Raw genomic sequence first — 26,589 nt, 5'->3', positions numbered from 1 at the left:
GCTGCCTGGTAGGCTGGGGCCCCCTTGCTGCGCCTAATTACCCATTCCTCTGCTGCCTGGTAGGCTGGGGCCCCCTTGCTGCGCCTAATTACCCATTCCTCTGCTGCCTGGTAGGCTGGGGCCCCCTTACTGCTCCTAATTACCCATTCCTCTGCTGCCTGGTAGGCTGGGGCCCCCTTGCTGCGCCTAATTACCCATTCCTCTGCTGCCTGGTAGGCTGGGGCCCCCTTGCTGCGCCTAATTACCCCTTCCTCTGCTGCCTGGTAGGCTGGGGCCCCCTTGCTGCGCCTAATTACCCATTCCTTTGCTGCAGGGTAGGCTGGGGCCCCCTTGCTGCGCCTAATTACCCCTTCCTTTGCTGCCTGGTAGGCTGGGGCCCCCTTGCTGCGCCTAATTACCCATTCCTTTGCTGCTTGGTAGGCTGGGGCCCCCTTGCTGCGCCCAGTTACCCATTCCTTTGCTGCCTGGTAGGCTGGGGCCCCCTTGCTGCGCCTAATTACCCATTCCTTTGCTGCCTGGTAGGCTGGGGACCCCTTGCTGCGCCTAATTACCCCTTCCTTTGCTGCCTGGTAGGCTGGGATCCTCTTGCTGCGCCTAATTACCCCTTCCTTTGCTGCCTGGTAGGCTGGGGCCCCCTTGCTGCGCCTAATTACCCATTCCTTTGCTGCCTGGTAGGCTGGGGCCCCCTTGCTGCGCCCAGTTACCCATTCCTTTGCTGCCTGGTAGGCTGGGGCCCCCTTGCTGCGCCCAATTACCCATTCCTTTGCTGCCTGGTAGGCTGGGGCCCCCTTGCTGCGCCTAATTACCCATTCCTTTGCTGCCTGGTAGGCTGGGGGCCCCTTGCTCCGCATACTTGAACCTCTTGTCTCCTTCTGAATGTTTGCACACGTACGCTGCCGCAGCACTGTTCTTTTGGACTGCGTGTGCCTGGCGTTGTTTTTTCGTGACTTCCTATGATGTTTTTCGTGTGCTCTTTCATCTGTTTAGTAGACAGCGTCGCGGTGGAAGAACAGGAGCGGGAACGAAGGCGGCAGGTGGTCGAGAAGTTCCAGAAAGCCCCCTTTGAAGAGATCGCTGCCCACTGTGGCGCACGGGTACGAAACATGTATTATTCATGTTCTGTCTTATAATGTGGCAAATTACAACCATGCTCTTTTATTGTTTTAATGTGTGGAAAACGGGCGTAGGGGAAGGAGGCGATGGGGGTGGGGTGTGACACAATGGAGGAGTGTGGATGGAGAGGGGAGTGCAATGATTCAATGAAGCCCTCAAAGTATGGTACACAACGCAGTGCATTGCTGCTTGTACAATATACAAAGAAAGTGAACACTGGCAAAGAAAGTGTGTCAAGATTAACATTTAGAATGTGTGGATAAGAGCCCTCCCTGTCGGCTCCACTCCAATCCCCCCACCCTCACCCCGGGCAGAGTGGGTAGTGCAACGTTGCAGCCTCAGAAAAAGAGGATGGTCTGATCAGCAGATCCCCCCGCCCCCCTTGCTACTGGCAGTGGCGTAACACAAGATGTGGGGGCCCCCCTGCGAGCCATGCTGAGGGGCCCCCCCCCAACTAAGCAACAAATCAAGGGTCGCGCCACACTCTGGGCCATCCTAGATTATCACACTTGCACAATACGTACAAACGTGCTGCTGAACTGATATGCCGCGCACTGCACTAGGAGAAAGATATGAATATGTGTTTTAATATAACATACAGCACACTGAGAAAAATTGGCTAAAAAGCCAGAGTGTTTGCAATTGTTTTGTAGGGTAACACCAATCCAATAGATGCAAGTCACCAACAGAGCACAGGAACATTAAAGCTTTGCTATTAAAAATCCCATGCCACAATGAAAACATGTCCAACTGGCTGCACAATGTAGACCAGTGTAGACATGTAATAACAATATCATCAAGAATAGAACACACATTCAAGCCTGTGTCTCTGTGGCCTCTAACAACACAGCCAAACTCTTTAAAATCTGAAAAGAACTGGTCAATCCTGTTGCAGTCTTTACGTCTCCTGTTCCCTCCCAGGCCCTCTGTATGGTTCTGTCATCTCACTTCTACGCTAAAACTCAGGACATCCTGTCCTCGATCTGCTCTTCCTCTCTCGGCCCCCCTTTGGCCATCTCTACCTCTCTTCCTCCTTTCTCCTCTTTCTCTCTGACAACACCTGACGAGGTTGCTTGACAAGTCCGATCTATGAAAGTGTCATCCAAACAGGTGCTCTCCTGCTCCCCAAGAACCATCAAGAACCATATTGACACCCTCGCTCCAGCCTTGACCGATTTCTGTAATCACTCTTTCCCCTCTCCCGTTAAGCACTCCCTTATGCACCCACTCCTCAAGAAGCTTTCTGCCGATCCTGCCTGCCAGGAAAACTATCGCCCAATCTCCATCACCCCTTTCCTGGACAAACTGTTGGAAAAGCTGGCAATCTCCCAGCTTACTCTCCACACAGAATCTGTTGGTTGTCTCCATGACCATCAGTCTGGCTTCAGAGCTGCCAGAGACACGGAAACTGCTGTCCTGAACACCTGTGATTCCAGCATTGATTCCAGAATCTCTAACCTTGATTCCAGCATTCCTTCTGTCTTCATCCTCCTTGATTTTTCCTGTGCTTTCGACACAGTCATCCATGCCATCCTGATCAATCCTGATCAATCGACCCCATGAGAACCTGGGCATCACGGATCAGGTCCTTGAGTGGCTGACCTCCTTCCTCTTGGACTGCCCCTCTCATGTCCAACTTGGTCCCTTTCTCCCCGCTCCATCCTCTCACTCTGGTTTTTCAACCTCTATGTGGCCCCTTTGAACAACCTGATCTCTACATTCTCCCCTATCTTTCAGTGTTATGCGGATGACACACCGCTTTCCTTCAGGCTCCCCTCATACGCCTCATCTCTCGCTCATCCATGATTCAGGATTGGTGTGCCTCCAACGATCTCTGCCTTAATGTCAGTAAGATGGAGATCCTTCTCATTTGGACTCCTGCCCCTGCTTTCCCTCGCTAACTCTGGCCGCCCGCATTGGGCCCTCTTCCTTCGCCTTCCTGTGAGGCAAACAACACTGGTGTCATCTTTGACTCCACTCTCTCTTTCTCTCCTCACATCTCGGACGTCACCAAGAAGTCCCACTACCAGCTGCTCCTCCTCAAAGGGACTCTTCCCTTTCTCACTTTCCCCCAAAAGCTCACTGTTGGCAGAGCCCTGGTTCTCTCTAGGCTGGACTACTGCAACAGCCTCTTTCTCAATCTGCCTTCCTCTACTATCCAGCCCGGCAACTCATCCAGAACAGGACTGCGAGTCTTATCCTTGGCCTCAAGCACAGGGACCGTATCTCTCCAGCCCTGAAATCTTTCCACTGGCTCCCAGTTGCTGCAAGTATCAAGTTCAAGACCCTTTGCATTGTCCACAAGGCTTTCTGGGCTCAGGGCCTGCACTACATCCAACGCTCTCTTCCAAAATATCTTCCTTCTCGAACCCTTCGCTCAGCTACCTACAACTCTCTAAGGGTTAGACACTTCTCCAGGAATAGAGTGGGGAGTAGATCTCTCTCCTCTGCAGGTGCCTCCCTCTGTAATAGCTTCCCTTCCCCTCTCAAGCGTTAAGCGGACCACCTGAAGTTCTGGAAGCAGCTCAAAACGTTCCTCTTCTCCTCTGCTTTCTCTCTCTCCCTCCCCTGCTGGCCTACCTGACCTACCTGTTTGCTTTACCGACTGGTTGCTTGGCTACCCTCAGAGTCTCACTGAGTCGAGACTCTTTCTTGATCAGTCACCCATGCACTGCCTCTGGTCCTACCATGCACTTAGGGGCTGTAAATGTAACCCTACAGTCCCTTGTTCTCCTTGCACTACCCAGAGCTGTGCTGCCCTGACAGCACTTACTCAGCCTTGCTGCCCTGTTTTTCCCCTCCCCTCTTCCTTGCACTTCCCCCGTCCCTTTCCCCTTGCGCTTCTCGTTATCGCACTTCCACGATCTGAATGACACAAGGCCTAGTAAGATTGTTTGTCTTGTCCCCCCTCTATCTTCCATCCCTTGTCTTGTCACACCTAGAAACAGTTGTGTGCAGGTGCGTTATAAATGGCTTATATCATATCATTTGATCACAGATGCCCAGAAAAATATACAATGCCGCAGTAAGAAACGGCTAGACTGGCAGCACCCAAATGGCAGTCCTGCCAGGTAATTCACTTAGCAGGACTGCTTTATCATAAATGCCTCATTAAAAAAAAGTCATACCAAACAGGAATGACTATCCTGGCTGCGCCAAAATGCCTCTCTTGCCACTAATACCACATATCATGCCTGCTTAGCCTGGACATGGACAGCCATTATAATTTGTCGTACAATCCTGCCCCCCTCACACATCACCTCTCCCTCCCACCCCAACCTCCAAAATCAGCTCCTTGGCTCAGAATGATCTCCATGTCCCTCTTCCTTGCCCCAGAGTTTACGGTTGAGGCTCCTTGCCTCATAGGTAAATACTGGGATGAGGAAGAGTGGAACTAGGAGTAATGAAGATTACAGGTAGCTAAATCAAGCATTACCTCCATGTACCTCTACCTCATCCCAGTACTTGTGTATGAGGCAGAGTGCCTTATACACACGTACTGTCGCATACACACTGGGACGAGGAAGAATAGGGCTAGGAGTAATGAAGATTACCAATAAGTAATCCAGGCATTAAACACAAGTATTGGTGCAACACCATTGAGTTGACTGGGATTCAGCACTCCCCCCCCCCCCGAAATGTTGGGCTATGTTGACCTTGCCTGGCTGACCTTCAGAGCAGTTGCCAGACAGAAATGGACACATATGTTAAACAGCACATGGGTTTCTCTGTTAACAAGAACCCACAAATTACTAACATAAAGCATTTCACTGTTAGTACCTGCATTCAAATGCCATTTTTTTGGGCAATTGAAATTGTGATGTGGGTTTAATACTTGCATGCCAGGGGAGTGATTGGAAGGGTAGAGAGGGAACAGGAGACGGCTCATTCTCACGGCAGTCCATAAGTGGGTGCTTTAAACCTTAAAGGAGAGAGTTAACTGCTTGTAACATTGAAGCTGCACTACAATAGTCTCATAAAAAATGCATAAAGAAATTAGATGACCCAAACAAAGAAGTTTGCCCCTCCTCCACCGCCCATGAAGTTGGCACCCCTCCCAACATTTGAAGTGTTAGCCCCCGAAATGTAGGTTTTGTTGCGCCCCTGAACGCAAGCACACACACCATTCACCATATACAGACACGCACACCCAGCCATCCAAACATATAAGTGTGAATTCTTTCACCATACTGGCACACCAAGGTAGCCATCCATACATTTAAGTGTGCACCCTTTCACCATACAGGCACACCCAGGCAGCCACCCATACATTTACGTGTGCACCCTTTCAACATACACTCACACACGCACACATCATGGGGTTGAGGGGAGCCCTAACACTTAAAAAAAAATTGGGCCTCATTACAACTATGCCGGACTGTAAAAAACGGTGGCCAGTCATAATTTCGAAAAAAAAATGTCGACAGACAAAAATGTCGACAAAAAAATGTCGAAAAAAAAAATGTCGACTTTCGTTTTTTTTAATTATATATTTATTTTAGGGGTTCGGGAGTTAAAAAAAAGGGAACAATTAAAAAAAAAATTAAAAAAGGGGGGTTGGGAGGGAACCCCCCCATTTAAAAAAAAAAATGCATTGAAAAAAAAAGTCGACATTTTTTTTTCGACATTTTTGTTGTCGAAATTATCACTATAAACCGTAAAAAAGCTTACGGGCACCATTGTTTCTGGGCCAGCATATTACAGCTCTGCGGGCGGTTGCCATCCTGCCCGGTAGGTCAGACCTGCCTGGCAGAACGGCACCCACCCGCATAGTTTTCACAGAAGCACGGTGCTTCTGTGGTCCCCATTCCCATAGAGTCCGATAGGACTTTGTGGAAATGGGGACTTACCATTTCCCGGAGCCTGACTTCCCAGACCGCCGGGGTTGTAATCCCCCAGTGTTACCGGGAAGTCAGGCGCCGGTAAATCATTACGGGTCCGGCGGCAACCTGCAGGTAGCAATGGCACGGTTGCCGCCAAACCCGCATGAGGCCTATCGTTTCTTTTTGAAGTCACTCTGACTTCATAAAGAAATTATTTCTATTACAGAAATTATGTCTTTATAAATGCAGAGTGAATTCAAAAAGAAAAAACAAAGATTTTTTTTTGCAAAAAAAAATAAAAAATTCTACAAGTCCTGGGAGGGGCCCCCACACGTGCTGGCGGGACCCCCCGCACCGCGGTGCCTTGTGGGCCCCTGTTACGCCAGTGGCTACTGGGGAGGGCATGTTTTTAGGAGAAGTATTTCAAGGCTCACTTAAACCCGCCATAGTTAAATTCCGATTGGAATGCTTCCGGTGCTTCCCTTCAGAGGTTGGGGGCCTTTACATGAAAGGATCTGCCAGTGTAGATCTCTTGAATCTTGATGGCTCGAAGAGATCTTCCTCAGGTTCCTACTCGTCCGGTAGTGCTTAAAGAGTGTCCAACAGTACTTTGCCGCTGTTCATCCAACCCCGGGTAGGTCAAACAGAGCGCTTTTGAGGGAATTGCAATGTTCAACCTGTAGAGCGCCTTGAAGAAGGGAGTGGCATGATCCCCAACTTTAACAGCCCGTAAGAGTCGGGCAGCTCGATTTTGAATGACGCTGCACCCAGCGTTAACATTTAAAGCCTATGTACACGCTTATACAATTGTCCAATTGGACAGCGCAAGGGCTCTGGCCCACTCCAACGTCTAAGCCATGTCCAATCAGGGTATCGTATTAAGGGGCCTGTGGAGTTATAAACACGTCTTACGTGAGACTTTGTCGATCTGAGGGGTAAGCGAAAAGTCTGTGTCAAAATGCTGGCAATTAAAAGAAGGGTTCCTGGGCCATTTGAAGCTGTCGGCTAAGGCGGGATATGGTGGAGAAGAACAGTATACAAGGGTGGGGCAAAAGGGGGGGCATCGAGTTCCGGGTGCAAGGGTCCGCGAGGGCATGTCAGAGACCCAGGTCGGGAGGTCCGGGAAAACTCGCCCAAGAAAGTAAAGAAAGCACGAAAGAAATGAAGAAACAAATAGAGAAAGAAATTCAAAAAGGTAATAAGAAATAAATAAATCATGAAGACGGCAGTCCAAAAAATACAGGAAGAGGTACAGGAAAGAGAGGAAGTACGGAAGTGAAAAGAATGAAAAAACAAAGAAGGAAAGGGAGCATACATACAAAGGCTGTTTGTTGTAAGGCTTCGAACATTTTAATCTGTGGACGACCAATGTAGTCTCATAACATGACCACCAGGTGGCGATCAGTCATCATGTTTCCATTGAGTTAATACATGTCGTGCAGCTGGGATCATGCACGGTCGACCAGTGTGGATGGACGACCACCAGACATGAATTCCTTTCTACAAAGTCTATGCTGCTGCTTCTGAAATAGCAACGTGTTAGTCAGGCTTGGCCTCCACACGGCAGAGCAGTTTGGCTTGAGGAGGAGGGCTGGCATGAACTAAAGCTTACACCCATTTTGACGTCCCAGTTGGGCATAGCGCGCATGCGCGGGCCTCGTTATGGACCCGCGCATGCGCAGTTGAATAAACTGCGTCCGTGCGGCAGTTGCCGCCGGGACGCGTAGCAAGCAACATCGCGTCCCGTGTCCTCCTTGATCTGTGTGCGTGCGCGTATGCATGTGAGGGCCGAGGGGCCGGATGTAACAACTTGCGACGAGGCGGGATTGCCGCCACAGCGTTCGCCCAACGTACGTGGGCGCACAATCCACATCGTAAGCACGCGAGGACACGACGCGGACCGAGCACGAACGTTTTTCTCCTCAGAGCAGTAGCCGCCTGAAAAGGTGCTCGTGCGCTGCTACAAGGAGAAGAAAGGGATAATTTTTGGAACACTTGATTGTCCCCAACAACCTGGGGACAATCCAAAAAAAAAAAAAAGCCGGGCACAAGCTTAAGGCGACAGATAACAGCAGAAGGTACGTCGAGACTTACACCAGCCAGGTTTGCGGCCTCTAACACACCCAGAGGTGCCTGTGCGACCTGTGAAGATGGCAAGTAGCGACGATGAGACAGAAGTGGCAACAAGAGCAGTGAGGACACAACAGGGGTCGCTGCTGCCCATGCAGGAGTTTGACACGTCGGGGCCCCCATCCAAACTGGGACCCAGGTGGCTACTATGGGTCAAGAAGTTGGAGATGTACTTTACAGCGACTGGAACCACCAACGACGATGCAAAAAGGCCGACCTTTCTGTATTCAGCCGGGCTAGACATTATGCGCATCTATGAATCACTCACCCTGCCAGTAGTCACGTATGACACTGTCAAGACTGCGCTAGAAAACCACTTCATCCCACAGTCGAATGTCGACTATGAAAGATTTCTGTTCTGCAGAGAGAAACAAAGGGAGGAAGAGTCTCTCGATCAATTCTGCGCCAGACTGAGAATGATAGCCAACACATGTCGCTGGGACAACGACGAGCTGATGATAAGGAACCAGGTCCTCCAGGGCTGCAGCTCGGGTAAATTGCGGCGACAAGTGCTGAGAGAGCCGGGGTGGACACTGCAGCAGATACTAGATAGTGGCCGCACGTATGAGCTGGCAGAATCCAGAGGAACGAGCATGGACGCGGCGGTCAGGCCAAGCGCAAGGGAGGAAGCTTTTGCCGTAAACAAAAGGACGAAGCTGAAGGATAAGTGGGTCCCGAAGACAACGGAGAACAGATATCCCACTGCACCCGGATCAATCTGCCAAGATTGCGGATATGACCTGCCACATGTAGAGGAGTGTCCTGCCAAACGAGATCCTGCGGACGGTGCAATGGACCGGGGCACTATGCCCGCATGTGCCGCGCCCCTGCTCCTGTATCTACTCAGAGAGGCCCCACGAGAACAAGGGGCAGCGGTTTCAGAAGGCAATGCAGCATCGCAGCTCTCGAACAGGAGGTGCGGAGGTTGCAACTTGCAGAGGAAGAAGAAGAAGAGGAGGAGGACGAAGAAGAAGTATTCTTCATTTCAAACATTGCCTCAGAAAGCAAACGGAGGAGGCAACCCAGGTGTGTGGTAGACATACTGGGCGTGCCGACGCAGATCCTCATCGACACAGGAGCATCCGTATGCGTGCTGGCTGAGGAAGATTATCTAAAACTCCCAGGCCCGCCGGCACTGGACAAGTCCATGGCGAAGATATTTACCTTTGGAGGAGACACCCCATTGCCACTCAAGGGTGTATTCGTGTCACCAGTGTCGAGGGGGGGAAAGCACCATCAAGGCAAAATTCTTTGTCACAGACGTTAGCCCTCACTCGCTTCTCAGCTGTGCTGCGTCGGAGGCCCTCAATTTGATTCATTTTGCATATGGAGTATACCAGATCGACATTGAAACGCAGTTGGACAAGTTCTCGGGCATCTTTGAGGGCATAGGGATGCTTAAAGCACCCCCAGTGCGCCTGCATATCGACGAGTCCATCAGACCGACAGCCCTCAAGCACCGCAGGATTCCGTTCCACCTAAGGGAGAAGGTGGAGGAGGAACTCCGATCACTCGTAGATATGGACATTATTGAGAGAGTGGAGGGGCCGACACCCTGGTTGTCCCCAATTGTGGTGGCCCCCAAGCCGAAACAGCCCGGGGCTGTGAGGATTTGCGTTGACATGCGCCTCCCAAACCTGCGATCAAGAGGGAGAGGCACATTACTCCAACTCTAGATGACATTATCGGAGAGCTTCAGGGGGCAAGAGTCTTCTCAAAGCTGGACCTATGAGCGGGCTACCATCAGCTTGAACTGCTCCCGGACTCCAGGTTCATAACTACTTTCACGACGCATGACGGCCTATACCAATTTAAACGCCTGAGCTTCGGTATCTCGTCAGCTGCTGAAGTATTCCAGAACACCATCAGAGGGGCGTTGGCTGGCCTAAAAGGGGTATTGAACATGAGCGACGACATCTTAATTTTCGCGGACTCGGAAAGGGAGCACATGAAGAGGTTGGAGAACACGCTCCAGAGATTGAAGAACTTGGGGCTCACCCTTCATCGACAAAAATGCGAGTTCTTCAAGGACAGTATTGGTTTCTTCGGATTCATCTTCCATGCGGCCGGTGTGTCGCCCGACCCAGCCAAAGTGAAGGACATTAAGGAAGCCGCCCCCCCACAATCCCCCACGGAAGTAAGGAGCTTCCTGGGGATGGTAACTTATTGCGTGCGTTTCATCAAAGGGCTGGCGTCGCTGGCAGAACCACTCAGAGTGCTAACAAGGAACGACGCCGCGTGGAAATGGGGCGCCGGTGAACAAGAGGCATTCCAGACCCTGAAAAACGCCCTATCCGATGGGGACACCATGGCATACTTCAACCCCAAGGTGGAATCAGAGGTGGTGGTCGATGCGAGTCCAGTGGGAGTAGGGGCTGTGCTGCTGCAACCCGATGAACGCGGGGAAATGCGTCCCATCGCCTATGCGAGTAAGGCTTTTTCGGACACGGAAATGAGATACTCGCTGTCGCCATTTCCGTTTGTACATTCTGGGCAAACCTGTCGTGGTGGTGACTGACCACAAGCCGCTACTGCCCATACTGGCGGGTGTGTCATCCAAGCCACCCCCCAGGATCGAAAGGTGGATGCTGGCCCTGATGGAGTACGGGGTGAAACTAGTTTACCGACCAGGAACGAACAACCCGGCCGACTACCTGTCGCGCCACCCCAGCAAGGAAAACTCCGTCACTGACATTGGGGCGAACGAGTGCCACGGGCTGCTGTGTCAGGTGGTGGAAGGGTCCCTTCCAATGGCAATCTCAAGACTTGAAATTGCGACGGAATGCTCCAAGGACGAGGTGTTTACCATCATCAAGACTGCCGTGAGGAGCGGTGATTGGAGGGAGGTATTGCACAACAACTCGCGCCGTCAAGCAGAGGCCCAGAGCGACCTCCAAGCACTCTGGAAAGTTAGGGATGAACTCTCCCTCTCAGACGATGGGCTAATACTTCGAGGGAGACAAATCGTCATCCCACGGGCACTGAGGACAAGGGTGCTTGAACTGGCCCACATTGGTCATCAGGGGGTTGTCAAAACTAAGGCTCGGCTGAGACACAAAGTATGGTTCCCAGACTTGGAGGGGCGAGTGGAGAGCTTTGTGAGGAGATGTGTGGCATGCCAAGCAGCAGCCCCAGGAGACAGAGCTCCGCCGATAAGGTCGATGGAGCGGAGCAGCAAACCATGGGGAACTGTCCACGTGGACTTCGGCTCGACTGGTCGTGGCATGTACTTTCTGGTAGCAGTTGACCAATGGTCCAGGTACCCCGAGGTGGAGGTGGTAGAGTCGACAGCGACAGAGTTCGCGACGAAAGCATTAGACAAAATGTTCGCCACGCATGGGTTCCCGGACCTACTGTGCTCAGACAACGGGCCGCCGTTCACGGGCAGCCAGTTTGCAACTTACCTCCGGGAAAGGGGGATCCGGCATCGCAGGGTGTCCCCACTCTGGCCGCGAGCCAACGGGGAGGCCGAGAGAATGATGCAGACTCTTAATAAGGTCCTAAGAATTTCCGCCAGTGGCGGTGAAGACTTGGAGAGGAAGCTAGTGGAGTTTCTAAGAGAATACCGCACTACACCCCACCAGTCCACGAGAGTGGCTCCCGCCGAAGCACTGTTTGGACGATGCCCGAGGGGAATGCTACCGGAAGAGGAAGGCCGGCCGCCAGGGATAATAAACAACAAGGGTGTCCAGGAAGAACGGGCTAGGCGTAACGACAAAGAAAGTGAACGGAGGGGTCTGCAGGAAAAGGAGGTGCGAGTAGGGGACACAGTGCTGGTCCGAAACCGGCACCCCGAGGGGAAACTGTCCCTACCATTTGAGCCGCGCCCGTGGATGGTAACGCATGTAAAGGGCACAATGGTGACGGCAGCCTGCGACCGAGGAACAGTCACGCGCAACCGGTCGTTCTTCAAAAGAATTGAAACACCCGCTGAGAACGGGTCCTCAGAGGAATCCACGGGGCGGGAGGGCCCGCCTGGAGATCAGGAGGGTGAGCAGAGCAGGGACTCCGCTAGCTCTGAACGGGAGTGTTCTACTCCGCCCACCACCTCGCCAAGGTACCCGGTCCGCCGCGAGCGGAGATTACCAGGGCATCTCAAGGACTACGTCCTGGACTCAGGTGACTGAACTGAGAAACGTAAGGTGAGACTCCTAGTTATTCATGCGCCCGCCCACACGGGCACCAGTTGTGCAGGGGTATGCACACCCCGAAGGTTTACATTGTTTTGGTTAAAGTTGAAAAGGGATGTGACGTCCCAGTTGGGCGTAGCGCGCATGCGCGGGCCTAGTTATGGACCCGCGCATGCGCAGTTGAATAAACTGCGTCCGTGCGGCTGTTGCCGCCGGGACGCGTAGCAAGCAACATCGCGTCCCGTGTCCTCCTTGATCTGTGTGCGTGCGCGTATGCATGTGAGGGCCGAGGGGCCGGATGTAAAACCCATATCGCCACAAAATTAAGCAATGTCCACACACTAGATTTACTCAAAAAGATACTGCTTTTTATATTGAGTGAAGCATCGATTAATATCCACAGCGCAGGTAAATACTTCAGAAATAGTCCCAAGTGGTATTAAAACTGTAACGGTCTCTAAAATACAAGCTGGCACAAGTTACACCAGCAGGCAACGCAGTTTTCAGGGTGAAAGTACATCCTGATTCATGGATTTATTTGCGTGGAAAACGCAGATTTGCGCACCTTTCTGCCCGAAAATCCCTGTTTGAAGTATGGGCATTTTTGGGCAGAAAGGCGCGCAAATCTGCGTTTTTCACGCAAATAATTCCATGAATCAGGCAGTAAAAGTGTTTGAAACCTTGTTAATTCAGACACATCCTTCAGAAAAAGAAGCTCGGTATCGCCAAACAGCAATGTGTCCCTAAAAATCACAAACCCCACTTGAAACTGATAGATATTCAGCTTAATTTAGAGTGCAATCTTGGCCCAAGGTATTGGACCAAGGGTAAGACTCGAATCCGAAGTGGTCAAGCCCGTGGAGCGAGGAGACACAAAGCCCTGGTGTGGCGGCGAGGGGGAGCAGGATCTCAAAGTAGTGCAGTGGTGAAGAGAGCAGAAGCCAGAACCCTGAACCAGGGAGGCGGCGAAGACCCGCAGAGCAGCTCCAGAAAAAGGAAGAAAGGGTGAGGGAAGCCCTTAGACCCCAGGCCTAAGTGACTAACCCGAGGGGACCAACGAGTGAAGGGGTTAGGCAACCCTAAAACCTAGGAGTGGGCTCAGAGTAGAAACCCGACTACTACCTACAGCTGCAGGAAGCACGGCACGGCCCCTGTCGGCAGCACAATATTCCTTTGAGACTGTAAGTGAAGTAGCAGTAGTGATAAGCGTGCTTAGAAGTGGGAGGAATCTGACATGAAGCGCTATATAAAAAGAAACCTGAAACATTATAGTAATGCGGCTTTAGCCAATTCAGTCACTCGAGCCTTCTCAAATCTCGGTAACATTTGCCAGACATTTGACGTCTGTTTTTCCAATTTAACATGAAAGGTGGGTTTTTATGTTTGTTGCATCTCGAAGGATGGTTGTTGGTAACGTCTCGTGCTTGTTCATTCATTAAAATAATGTGTTTGTGACTCAAATGCACCATTGCTTAAGTGCAAAAAGGTTTTCTGACATGACATGATACAAAGAAGTCATTTATAATGCGGCTGTACACCAGTGTTTCTAGGCGAGATAAGACAAGGAAGGGTAGACGGAGGGACGACAAAACAAACAATCTTACTAGGCCTTGTGTCATTCATATCGTGCGAGGGGGAGGGAAGAGGTGAAGTGCCATGGGGAGGGGCAAGGGAGAGTGCAGTAGCAGAAACGCAATAAGTGCTGCCAGGGTGGTGGCTCAAGTAAGTGCAGCGAGACAGGGGACTGTAGGGTTGCAGATACAGTCCCTTTGTGGGTGGGAGGCCTGGAGGCAGTGCAAGGGGCTACTGGTCGTGCAGGATCCTGCTGCCCGTGTGGTTCAGTGGGTGGCCAGGTAACCAGGTAGCGCAGCAGGCAGGAGCATCAGCAGTGGAGAGAGATCATCAGTACTTCAGTAGATGCTCACCTTCTCAAGTGTGTGCAGCACCATCGTGTAGCACGGCTCTAGTTCCTAGTCAGTAGTACTTACCAGCCATTCAAGGTGCAATTGTTCTGGATAAAGTTAGAAGAAAAAGGATGTCACTGAGTGTCTTACTTAAGTTCTCGCACATCCGTGAATCCTCCCATCACAATCCCCACTGCTCTTCAACATTTATGCCAGCCTCAGGCAATCGTGCTCAGCTGCGGTGAAGTACATGTACAAAAGCGTGGCGATGATACAGTGAAGAACAACTGTAACCACTGGAATAAAACTAGTATGCCTCCTTATGCATGAAGGGAAGTTACTTGTACCTGATTAGAACCAACACCAATTTACGTTGCTGGGCAGCAGTAGCTCAGCTGAGCAAAGCATACCTTTCCACTGGCCGCCAGAACCTGGAGTAGTCGGGTTACCTATGTAGGAAGTAAAACATCTAGGCCTTCGGTTCGGTTTTGCTTCCTCCTGGACAAAGCAGATGACACCTGGATCATTGCAATTTAGTCTACACTGGCGCTCCTAAAAAGTAAATGAAAAGCAGGTATCCAGAATAAAACAGATCAACTCTGCTAGACCCTGAGAAAGACAGACCACATCTCACAAGACAAGACATAGTTCCATTGGCTGTCACTGGAACAAGAGGGTTTAAAAACTTTTCTGCCATGAACAACCGCCTTCAATTACCTGTTAGACCTGGCTCTTTATTAACCCCCAAGTCGTGACACCAGATTAGGCAACTCCAGGCGGGTCGGTCAAGACGAATGCATGCAGATGACTCAAGAGTGCACAGCGATTTTGATGGCCGAGAACACTCCTCTTGAGCACCTTGGACCAGCTGCTTGTTGTCTCAACACAGGCTTCCAACCATCATGAACGCTCCAGAAACCCAAGACATTATTTGGCTGCTTCCCCTACCCCTTATTAGGAGCAAGTGGTCCCCATCATTCAAACCCAGAACCTCGCATTGTTCTTCTCTGAGGAGGAATAACCTGCAAGACAATAATCAGCAGCCATGTTTACCAGGGCTCAAATCGAGGGTACACATGGGTGGACGGAGTCCCCCCACTTTTTTCAGAGAGCACCTTGATATGCTAACTTCTGGTGATGCCACATTCAGTTGGTATGTTAATGAGACCGCCACTTTTTAATTTTTTTAGGACTTGACCCCTGATGTCTACCCTGCTTCATAGGCTGCTCTTGAAGCAATTTAAAATAATTTTAACCATGAATGTACTATAAGGAAGTTGCATTTTGGCTTTTCTTCCATCCTAATAATAATTGTCTCGACTATTGACCTAATGTTTTAATTGCTAACAATTTTTTGTGTCGCATCAAGATCATTCCCAAATTGAAATGTGACATATCCACGTTTCTGCCAATCAGGAGATGACAATATTAGAGACGACATAAATGCAAGGCCACCCATTCAAACACTGAATGAATTCATTGATGATCGGTTGACATAAGCACTCTGATTTTCTGGGAGGAAACTGGTGACCGTATTGTCCACAGCGTATCCATGGGAATGTGAGGTCTTGAGGGTGATCCCATGTTCTCTCCTTCATTACGTCACTGTTGGAAACCATGACGTGATTACTGCTTATTCCAAGGAACATTGCAGCACCTAGTCCCAAAATATCGTGACTAGAAGTAGGCCATTGAGACTTGGGCCTCAGTTAATAAGACTTTTTAAATGCACGCTCTAACCAGCAGTGCCTTTATAAGGACAAGTCCTAACTGTTTTTTAGCATGCGTAACAAGCCGCATGAGCTTATTTTGTTTAGGGTACTAGTTATGTTGCCAGGTCTGACCAAGCGCTAATTATCGACATTGCTTATCAAGCAGAAGGCCTTGTGTTCTTTCATCCCAAGCCTCATTGACCTATAGTGCATGTCTTCTGGTCGGTGTCAATACATTACTTTTCCCATTCTTCACAGACCTTCTTGGGGCATGGTGCACAGCTCTCCAGCTCTCTCCCTAATTTAGTGTAGTTGCCAGCTTCACAAATACAAGTGACGTTGGAGACAGTAGTTTGACCTGATGACTCCATAACACATTCCCAGTCCTAAACCTTTCTTTTACAACTTATTTCCTCTGCGGTTAAGTCCAATTTATTTAATTAAGATTGCAAGTACCAAAATACTTTTGTTTATTACATAAAAGCCGAGGTCTGACATAGTCGTGTCCCTGATAAATGTTATCATCTGGTCACCCTAGTTATTCCAGGTAGGTGTGGCATGGCAACGCTGTCCTTCAATGACATTAGGAGGTATTTAATCTGTGTAGTGCTATAAATGTGCATCCAAATGATTGGTTGCCTCCAAGAATCATTATGTTTTGTTAGATGTAAAGAATGCTGGAGAACTCCAGTAGCCCTGCATGCACCCTATTCTCCTCACTGTTTACCCCCAGAAATAAAATGTAGTGGAGATAATGGGAATGGCACAGCTGTACACAGGGTTCCACAGACAACTCTGGGCTCACAGAATGGTGTACAAACATATTTATTTTACACCAACAAAAAGAGGCCCAGGGGCCTGGTTGTAAATTAATGAAAGAGTTTGCTTAAGGACTGTAATAGTCAGTTGGCGCTTTATATTGAGACCACCCTTAACCTAGGGAGTTCCTTCCCACCAGCAATCAAGGAGCTGTGCAATACTCATGTTTGGTTTTTTTTTGGCTCTGGCCTTACTAACGACTACTATAGTGTTGCATAAACCCCCCCCCCCATGCCCACAGTGAGACAAGAACCAGGCTGGGGTATAGGAAATATATTTGTATTTATTTGACTAATTGAGGATGGAGATCACATTAAAACGACACACGCCACCTTCTTTGTGGCTCACAAAATAAATCACACCAATTCGTTGGGAAAAACACAAATCACAATTCTTTTCTTTTTACATTGGTACAAATGCATATGGCAATTATGATTTCTCCCACACTTTTATTTAAAACAAACACAGGGTGATTTAGCGGTTTGTTTTCAGACCCTCTCCCTGAAAGGTCTGTGTTGGGGAAGCCAGACAGAACAAATTGGAATGATTTGAGAATTTGGGATTTCAGACCCCCTTCCACTTAAGGGCCTATGTTGGGGAAGCTAGCCCCATGAGATTACCCAATTAAATTACAGACTATAGTTTTCAGCGCACACTGGGAATGAGCTTTGTTAATTTCGAATTTTAACAAAATTCACCCTGCGGTGTTCTACCAAGAGGAATTGATTGAATTAATATTTCTAGTTAAATAGGCTAAGGATCTACACAGTTTTGCCCTCGCCCCGGCCACTATAAAGGGAACGGATTTAAGATAAGCAGACTCCCCCATCTTTTGTTTCAATTGGCCCAATTCCACTCACATTGAAAACCTCAGTTTAAAGTCCAGGAACGCCAATCTGCATTTCAGGACCCTCTTGGAGGACAGGACGAGGCAGGGTTCTGGTCACACCACTCTCAAGGATGGACTTCAACTCTTCACCATAGGGCCCAATCAGCTTTTTTTAGGACTATTTTACCTAGGGACTATTTTTTTACTCGGGTGGGGCTGGGGAGGAATACTTACCTGGGACTACTTTGGAGGCTATTTAAACCACGCCCGAAGAGCAGCACACGCTTCGTGTTATTCTGCATCCAGCAGCGTAACGCTCACCGTGCCTGCAAGTCTGCATCCAGTCTTCTGCCACGCCCGCCTCGAGTTTGGAGCTCCTAGAAAAAAGGGAGAAAGAAGAAGAAAAGGTTATAACAAAAGCAATACCTTTGATCCTTACCTGAATTCCCGATCCATCACGCCTTCGAGCTGGAAGAAGTTATTTTATGCGCGTCGCCTCGCCTGCTGCAGCGCCGCGCTGAACTCACTGGCCTTCGCAGCATCTTCACATTTCACCGCATCCTCCTGCATGATACCGCCACACTCTGGCACCTAAGGAGAAGACAAGAACAGCAGGTGAGCCAAGGCAATACACAGAGGAATACCCCCCATAGGCTTACCTGATTTTACCACCGGGAGTACTATTCTTCTTCACCGTCGGCGCAGCTTCCACTGCATCCTAGCCGAACCCCGGCCCCTAAGGGGAAACAAAAGGACAGCAAGGTGAAACAAGGGACTAGCAAGGGGAACCCTCCTCACCTCAAAAGACTTACCTGATTTTACCACCGGAGGCATTATTCCCCGAGACTTCATACTTTCTCTCAGCGCCTGAATAAGGGAGAAAGCAACAGGTTACATATGGACATTATTTTATCGAACTGTGTTGGATAATACAAATCCTTACCAGAACATTACCGGTTGCCACGAGGAACTCTTGGGTCAAGCTGCAACCTGCAAGGAATCGGACAAGAGTGAAAGTCAGGCATTTGAACTCTTACAAAATACATACTTACGGTGTCTTGCAGAGAATATCAGAGTCAATATTGTCCTGGAACTCACCAATTCCTTCGAGCCAGTGAAGCAACTGGTTATCTACGCACCCCTGCGCTCAAAGCAGGATGGAGAGCTCATCTTTTCAAATCATCAGGTGAGACTATAAGAGGGAACATCCAAGGTGATCAGTGGGGAGAACAGCGGGATGGGGGGATTTACGCTCAACTCCACGGGTGGTTAATTCCCTTTCTCCACTTGCAGCATAATATTCCTACAGGACAATCAAACAAAGCTAGGTGGGCCAGTCCGTCATCTTGGCCCTACGCGTCACATAGGTGGAGACCGCAGCAGTCCAGTCCAGATCGACGCCTCTGTGGGAGCCAGGTGAGCGTAACAACGGCACCCCCTTTCACCCTTCTTTCCGGGGTCCCTGTTTTTTTCCCCAGATTCCCCTCTTGCCTCCAGCCTGAAAGTGAACGAAGTTTATTATCTAGCAAATAGAAGAAAAAAAAGTTCAGTTACACAACATATTTCCTCAGAAGATCTACATAGAATTGATAAAAACAATGGTTTGGGGTCTTTGATAGCACCCTACAGAGTTTGTCCCACACTTCACTTGGGCTCCATCTCCTGGCGGTGAAATCAGTTACAGAGTCTTTGGGGTTCATAGAGCTGCTACAATTTTTCTTGGCTTATTTGATGTTTTTCTCTGTCATCATCTTGGTCAGAATGCTGGATTCTAGGGGGGGTCCCTTCACCTGGCTGACTTGAAGGGCCTGGATCTTCCTCAGATGGTGCTTCTCTTTAGTTGGGCATTGACACATCCCGCTGGACACGGTGACCGGTGTCCCTGTGATGCTGGTGATAGACTCTGCTACATTTTCTGGCAGCAGTGGAGGGTCAGGTGCCCCTTACACAGGATTCCTTGCTAACCCTTCCTAACCTCAGTGTTGTGTACTCTCTTTTGTCTTCTCTACCGTTTCCTCTTTGACGCCTCACAACTATCGCGCCATTTTCTCCTCTCTTGAGGCCTCTGGTAACATCTCCTCTCTTGAGGCCTCTGGTAACTAGCTTTACTTTTCTGTGCTTGGTACTCCTTCCTTCTCACATTTAATCTGTTTCTTCCTGCGTGGTTTTCATCTTCACTCTTCTGTACTCTCTCTCCTTCTCTACTTCTCATCAGCTCCTCTTTTGTTCCCACATCCCTATCCTCTTCCTTATCCTATCTTAAATATATCCACTATCATTTCCCCAACTTGTTGTCCCCCGTTCCAGCTCTTTCCACTCTACTCTTTGCTTTCCAGCTCCTCAATTTTCTACTCCTCACTGTCTCATTGCTTGCACTTCTGCTTTGTACTGCCACAGCACTGGGTTCCTCCTTAGCACCACAGGCATTGATAGAAAGAGGCTGCTTTTATTGTAACATGGACATGTCACCCAAGCTGCAAACCCCAAATCACACCCAGCTGTGGTGCTGCACCCACTAAGCACAGGGATTGGGCTGTCCGATTTTGATGTGTCCTTCATAGCTGTTTTGATTTGTTCCATGCTCCCAGGCATGGGTCTGAGGACCGAATGCTTAAGAGAGTAGTCTGCCATCTTGAATTTCACGTTGTTCCAGTATGTTGCAGATGCTGGTTTTTCTCTGTGATTGCTGCTTCCCTTGCTGCGTGAGCGGTTTGCCTGCAAGTGCATAGTCTGCGAGTGGGAAGTACACAGTGGTTCTCTTCACCACAAGCCGCTGTTTTATACCTGTTGGTTTCCAGCGGTGGTCCCTGAATCTACCAACTCCTTCTTGCGTTCCCCTGTACAAGCTTGACCTTTTTGAAAACAATGCCAATGACAAACCCAGTTTTATGAGGTATTTTCAATGCAAGTTTGCTGTGTTCCAGACTTCCGTTCTTCAAAGTGGCACTGTAATTCCTGTGTGTTGGATGTGAATGGGGCTTCAGAAAGCCAGGAGTTTCCAAGATTGTTTGGGTATTAGAAATAGTAAATAATGGGTGAAGGGGCTGGGGTAATGGGGTGAACCCCACAGGTTAGAGATGGGCTCGGCAACCTGTCCTACTTTTACCTCTTCCGGCCCTACTTCATGTAGAAGGTGTTGGCACCTGGTCCCCAGGTCTCTTCTCATCTAACACTAAACATTGCATGATAACTCCCATTGTTCCCTGACATAATGGAACAAAATGCAACTCTCTGACATTTGTCTTGAACACAATTAGCGCTAAAGTGTATGTGAAGTTTCTATCACAGCTACGTTGTGATTTGGATGCTTATCATTATTGTACAACATTTAGTTTGTCTTAAATGCAGGTGGATATTCCTTTTAATTTAGTTGGTTTTCTGCTTTTTTCTGTAGGCGACATTGCTTCAAAGCAAACTTAATCAAATCTTTGACATTACGATTCGGTAAGTTCTATTCATTTGTTCACTCAACAACTGTGTAATGTTTTCAGCAAGTTCCACACTTTCGTTGTTTTATTAAATCTTCATTCTTTCTGTATTGTAACCAAATTAATGAACACCTTTTTGTGCAGATTAAAATGTAACGTCTATGATGTACACATTTTAAACCAATATATTAGTTCTTAGGTTGTTCACCCACTTACTTGACAATCCATAGTCGTGACAATTCACACCCCTGGGGACAGTCTGGCTTTGAGAAAGAGGCCGTCCTCTCAGCTAGCATCTGTTAACTACGCACAGCTGCTCCGGTCTTTTGCATGTTTCCATTGTATGCACTGTTTTATGCTTCATTCTACAAATAACCAGCCTTCTTGCTCATTTAAATTCTTGTGAGATGCATTATTATGTCATTTACCCACCCGTTCCAAGGGCTGGAACAGGGAGGAGGCTAACACCGCGGTCCGGGAGATAACGAGAGCTCTGGGCCGTTACCCCCTATTCCAGCACTTGGAACGAGGTATCAAGGCAATTGGCATCCCGGTAACCCGGGGTGCTAAAAAAATGTATTTTACTTTGTTGAATGGGAGGCTGCGTGCATGCGGTTGAACGAAGGAAAATACTTTTCCAAGATGGCCGCCAGGCAAAGGTAAGTTGGGCTCCATACGGAACCCCTTTTCTCTTTGCATGGCAGCCAGCAGGATCCGAGAAGAAGGAGCGGCTGCGGCACTCAACGCCGCAGAAATAAGGTAAGGGTGGTAACAAACCAAAAAGGGACAGAGAGAGGGGGGAAGATGGCAGCATGGGGAACCAGCCGTCAGGCGGCTTAGAACGTGTGCTGAGATTGTATGTTTCAGCCCGCTTTCCTAGGCACCTGAATGGCAGGCTCCCCCAACGAGGGTGCTAATGCTTAAAAATACATCTCTTCTATTGGCGCCTTGCAGACATGATCGACTATCACTGCAATTTGCTCGCAAAGCTTTTTTTTAGAGCCCTTTTGGCTGGACTATTTAGTTATTGTGTTATACTGTCTTTCCTCGGCTGTTGGTGCTGTGCTTCCCAAGGTGATGGAATACTTGAGCGGGCTAAACTACTGGCAATAACGCAGGCATTTGTTAGGTCTCACTCAAGAGTCTGAGCTAGTTTATCTCTGAAAACGAACAGGAACGTGTTGGAAAAGGTCTCTTGAGCGCCAGAAGAGTCTCATGATGCCGGCAGAAAACACACAAATTGTCATTGTCTGTCTACTGTTTCTACTTTCATGGAACGGTGTCAGATTCTGCGTGAAGTCTTCGGGATAATTTGGAACAAGTCATTGTGCTAACCCCCTCCCCAGGTGAATAAGCCACATAGGCTAACAAACAGTCAGTTTGACCAGTCACTCCGGTCAGGAGTGATACGTGAAACACCACCTCAGGAACCCAGAGCTTGATTAAGCAAGAGCTGTAGAGGAGACAGGATGCACAAGGTTTTATAATATTCCAGAAAGAGTAATTAATTAACTTACAGAGTACTTCCAATAATAATCGTACCTATGGGGAAATAGCACCTGGCCTTAGGGAACACCAGAGAACGATCCAGACCCTAACTAAGTACCTAACTACTATTCACATGGGAACAAGAGAAACTGGATGCACAGGTCCTTGGTCACAAGAATATGCAACTGTTGCAAGAACGCAGACATGATGGGACTCTCAGCTTTATTGCCCAGGTCACTCGAAATAACCCTCTTCAGAGGAAAGGACTCTGAAACATTGCAAGTCACCTGACCTGTGGCGTCCCTCGCCTGTGTGGAGGATGGAAGCACTGATGGATCTTAGGCATGGCACTGGGAGTTCTGCGGCCTCCATGGAAGCCTGTAGCGGTCCAGGAACTTCCCCAGGATTCCACAATACAGATGCAGCACTGCCGCGTTATCAGGTGAGATCAGGGAAAAGGACTGGGACTGTCCGTCCCTAATCCTAACACACAGTCTGTATAGAAAGGTGGAAGGAGTAAATCTGTCATTCCCCAATGATCAGCCTCATCCACCTGCCTTACATTAATGAGCCAGCTCCTCTGCAGTTGTGACAAAATGACTACTGATCTGCAGGAATGCAGCAGTAGTGGGTGACGTGCCTGCTCAGTCCCACCACGCTACTATTAAGCTAGCAATTATCTCAATCTTAATGATGAAACGGGCAGAGCCCGAATAAAATACCCCCGTCGCCTAATGTGATAGCCTAGGCCGAGGGCAGACTATACTTTCAGGAGGGGTGTGAGGTGATAGAAGTAGCAACTCAAACAACTTTGGTAAAATAGTGCAAAATGAAATAATGCCGATCGAGGTTCTATAAAAAAATATAGATTTTTAATTAAACAATAAAAATGCAAATAGTTAAAACACAAGCAAAAACCCATCCCTGTAATGAAACTGAGGAAATGCAGGTTTTTGTAGATTAGCACTTTGCGTAGATACGCAGGGGTGTTTAGGCCTTCAGTTAGCACAATGTTAGTGTTAAACAATGTCTTATGAGAGAAAAGCAGAGAAGTGGGGCTTAAATGCCACTAAGGTAACAAAGGTCAACCAGGGGAACAAAGCCTCTTCTCAGTAGCTTATTTATTTCTTTGGGACTTAACAGCATTGAGCAAGGCTTTTCATCATTGAAACAGGAGTCTGGATGCTTTCAGCATCTGGTGTGGTCCGGTCTTGCAGCATCAAGTCCCAATGGTGCTGTGCAGGTTGCTAGCGGTGTTGGTTTACAGGTTGGAGAGCCTGGGAATGGCAGGTATTGTCGGGTCTGTGGCGCTGGACAACTTGTTGACTTTGGAGAAGGAGAAGAAGAGATTTGCCTTTGGTGGCCAGTGGACTTGGCTGGCTCAACAGGGCATTGGGACACTGCAGTTGCATCGGGTAGGAACTCGAAGAAACTGGTAGCCAACCATCATTTTTGAGTTGGTTATGGCAGAAGACTCTGATGGATCTCAGATGCAGAGACTGCAGAGCTTTGGTGTCTGTTTTAAGTGAACTGTGGAGACAGTCGAACTTTGAGATGAAGGATGACTCGAGCTGTTCCCTTGCAGCAGCTTGGCCATGTCGAAGGTGCCCAAACAGGCGTTGAAGTTTGGGAAAGCAGGGAGAGCCAAGGGTTTCTTCCTTGGTTCTGTGTTTGCTGGGAGTTCCAATTCTAGGGGATCCAGAACAAGGAGAGGCCTTCTTGGATTGGCTGACTGACTCTACAGGTGTTCCTTGACCTCCAATGACCGGGTCCTGTTTCCAGTGCAACCAGCAGTTGAGGCCACAGCAGTTCACCCTTAATTTTCCCAGAGGGTGGCTACGGGGCAGAGTGCTCCTCAGCCCTGGTGACCTTTTTTGTCGCCTCTATGGCAGAGGACTTTGGAATGGACTTCAAGCTTCAAGCCTTCTCTTTAGAGTGCCCTGGTATGATTTTACATGAGGGTATGGACATCCCTGAACTGTTTCTTCTTTCATTCCCATGATTTTGTCTAACTTTGACTTGAATCAGGAAATTGTTTTATCGGTTTTTCCTCTCAGACCTCCCACTTCCTCAGCAAAGGAGACTTTGCATAATCTCAAAGTAGAAAGAACATCCCATTCTGTCTTCACAGAACTAAGTTATTCAGGAATTCTGACCACCTTTTCATTACCTATGGTGCTCTTTCACCCGGAGATAAAGCAGATAAAATTGCCATCGCTATGACCTATATGGCCGGCCTCCAGGTCCCTGAAAGTCTTCAGTCTCACTCTATCAGAGCTAATCTAAGGCAAGTAAGGAACTGGCTGGCATCTAGTTCATTCTCTGACAAAATGGATGCTGCCTACTTCAAAGGCAATGCTGCCTCACCATCTGTTCCAAGATGGCTCATGTCCAAGCCTGTATATCTGGAGCTCTTTAAAATCTGCAAGGAATTTGCCAATCCTACTGCAGTCTCCTCTTCCCCTCCCCCCAGGCCCTTGGCTCCGCACTGGTCGCCCAGTTCTCCTCCAAAACCTTGGACCTCCTGTTCTCTCTATCTTCTGCTCCCCATCTCCATGCCCTCACCCCTCTCTCGCCTCCCTTGTCCCTCTTACCCCCACACTCTCTTCTTTCTCTCCCACTTGCACCAGATGGCTCTATGAAAGACTCCCCTAAACAAGTGCTTCCCTGCTCCACCAGAACCATCAACAACATTGCCTCTCTCGCTCCAGCCTGGGTTGACCTTTTCAACCACTCATTTGCCACTGGCTCCTTCATCCAACCGCTGACGCATTCTCTTGCGCACCCTCTCCTCAAAAAATGTGTCTGCTGACCCTGCTTGCCTGGCTAACTATTGCCCTATCTCCATTCCCATTTCTTTGGCAAACTCATGGAGAAACTGGTCATCCCCCAACTGACCCTCCACACCGAAATGGCAGGCTGCCTCCACGACCCCACAGAAACTGCTCTCCTGAACACCCATAAAGACCTACTCTCCTGGATTCAAACTCCCCCTCTCTTCTGATCCTCCTCGATCTCTCTTCTGCCTTTGACACTGTCAACCACTCCCTCCTCATAAATCGTCTGTGATCTAGGCATCACGGACACAGCACTGGCAAGGCCTACCTCCTTCCTTTCAAACAGACCCTCCCAAGAGCATATGGGTCATTTTCTCTTTTCCACCACACTCTCTTCCTCTGGTGTCCCCCAGGGCTCCATTCCATCGCCATTGGCTCTTCAACTTCTACCCAGCCCCTCTGACCTACCTGATCTCCACCTTCACACCTCATTGCCAGTTTTATGCAGTTTTATGCAGACAACGCACAGCTCTCCTTCAAGCCGCCATCCTCTACCTCCTCCCCCTCCCTCCCTGCCAATGATCTCCGACTTAATGCCAATAAGACAGAGAACTTACTCATTGGGACACCTGCTCCTTGTTTCCATCCCCTCTATCTGGCCCCACTTCTTTGGTCCCATCCCCTCACCCACCTGTGAGGCAAAAAACATTGGGATCATCTTTGACTCCTCTCTCTTTCTCTCTCCACACATCATGGACCTTGCCATAAAGTCCAACGCTCATCCCCACCTTTTCAGGAGCATTCTACCTTACTCCTACGTCCCGTCCCCTTTCCTCCATACTGTACTCGCTAGGGATGGGAGACGGAACCTTTTTCACCAGAAAAAACATCTTTCCCTTTAAATTTAGATGCGCTTGGGGGTGCGGCCCTGGGAGCATGCGCTCCCCTGACTCTGCCCTCCAGCGCCACTCCTCAGTCCTCTTTTCCACGTCGACAGAAAAGGACCGCTTTCACCAGCGCTCCTGGGTTTGGCCTCTAGCCTAGTAATTCCACATGTGCTTCCCCTGAGAAGTATTCTTGTGTTCTTTTTTCTTTTCAATTCTCAGCATGACCCTGGTTCTTGGAGCTGCTCAGCCTGTCAGACCAGGCCCCTGTACACGTCCCGCTGGGCCTAGCACACCTACTCTCTCAGCAGGGGGGCACAGTCATCCACCCGTCCCCGCAGAAGTTAGCCATTGCAGAGCGGTTCCTGAACAGGTCTCCCTGGACTGACACCACCAGGAGCCAGTACAAAAGCAAGTGGACCAGGTTCTGTCACTGGGCATAGTCAAAGGAAATTGATCCCTTGAGTTGCACGTTGGACGACGTGCTCTCCTTGGCACACCTCGCACACTCAGGCATGCAAGTAGACACATGCTGCACTTATCTGGCGGCCA

General features: G+C 49.2%; 1 protein-coding gene across 6 annotated transcripts in view; it reads left to right on the top strand.

Annotated features, from left to right (window-relative positions):
* Positions 1-26,589, top strand: part of EFR3B (EFR3 homolog B) — a 1,154,471-nt gene that overhangs the window by 1,095,476 nt on the left and 32,406 nt on the right. For 5 of the 6 annotated variants that reach the window (XM_069605670.1, XM_069605672.1, XM_069605666.1 and 2 more), the window contains 2 exons: positions 988-1,094; positions 20,855-20,904. In XM_069605670.1, coding sequence (XP_069461771.1) covers positions 988-1,094; positions 20,855-20,904 — 157 coding nt within the window. The remainder of the gene's footprint in view (positions 1-987; positions 1,095-20,854; positions 20,905-26,589) is intronic. The other variant, XM_069605667.1, reaches the window with a different exon arrangement.

The sequence above is a fragment of the Ambystoma mexicanum genome, chromosome 4p (genome assembly GCF_040938575.1).
Source record: "Ambystoma mexicanum isolate Mex_15411 chromosome 4p, UKY_AmexF1_1, whole genome shotgun sequence".
Classification (NCBI taxonomy): domain Eukaryota; kingdom Metazoa; phylum Chordata; class Amphibia; order Caudata; family Ambystomatidae; genus Ambystoma; species Ambystoma mexicanum.
The sequence above is the reverse complement of the archived record's forward strand: the minus strand, read 5'-3'. Positions and strand labels throughout refer to the sequence as shown.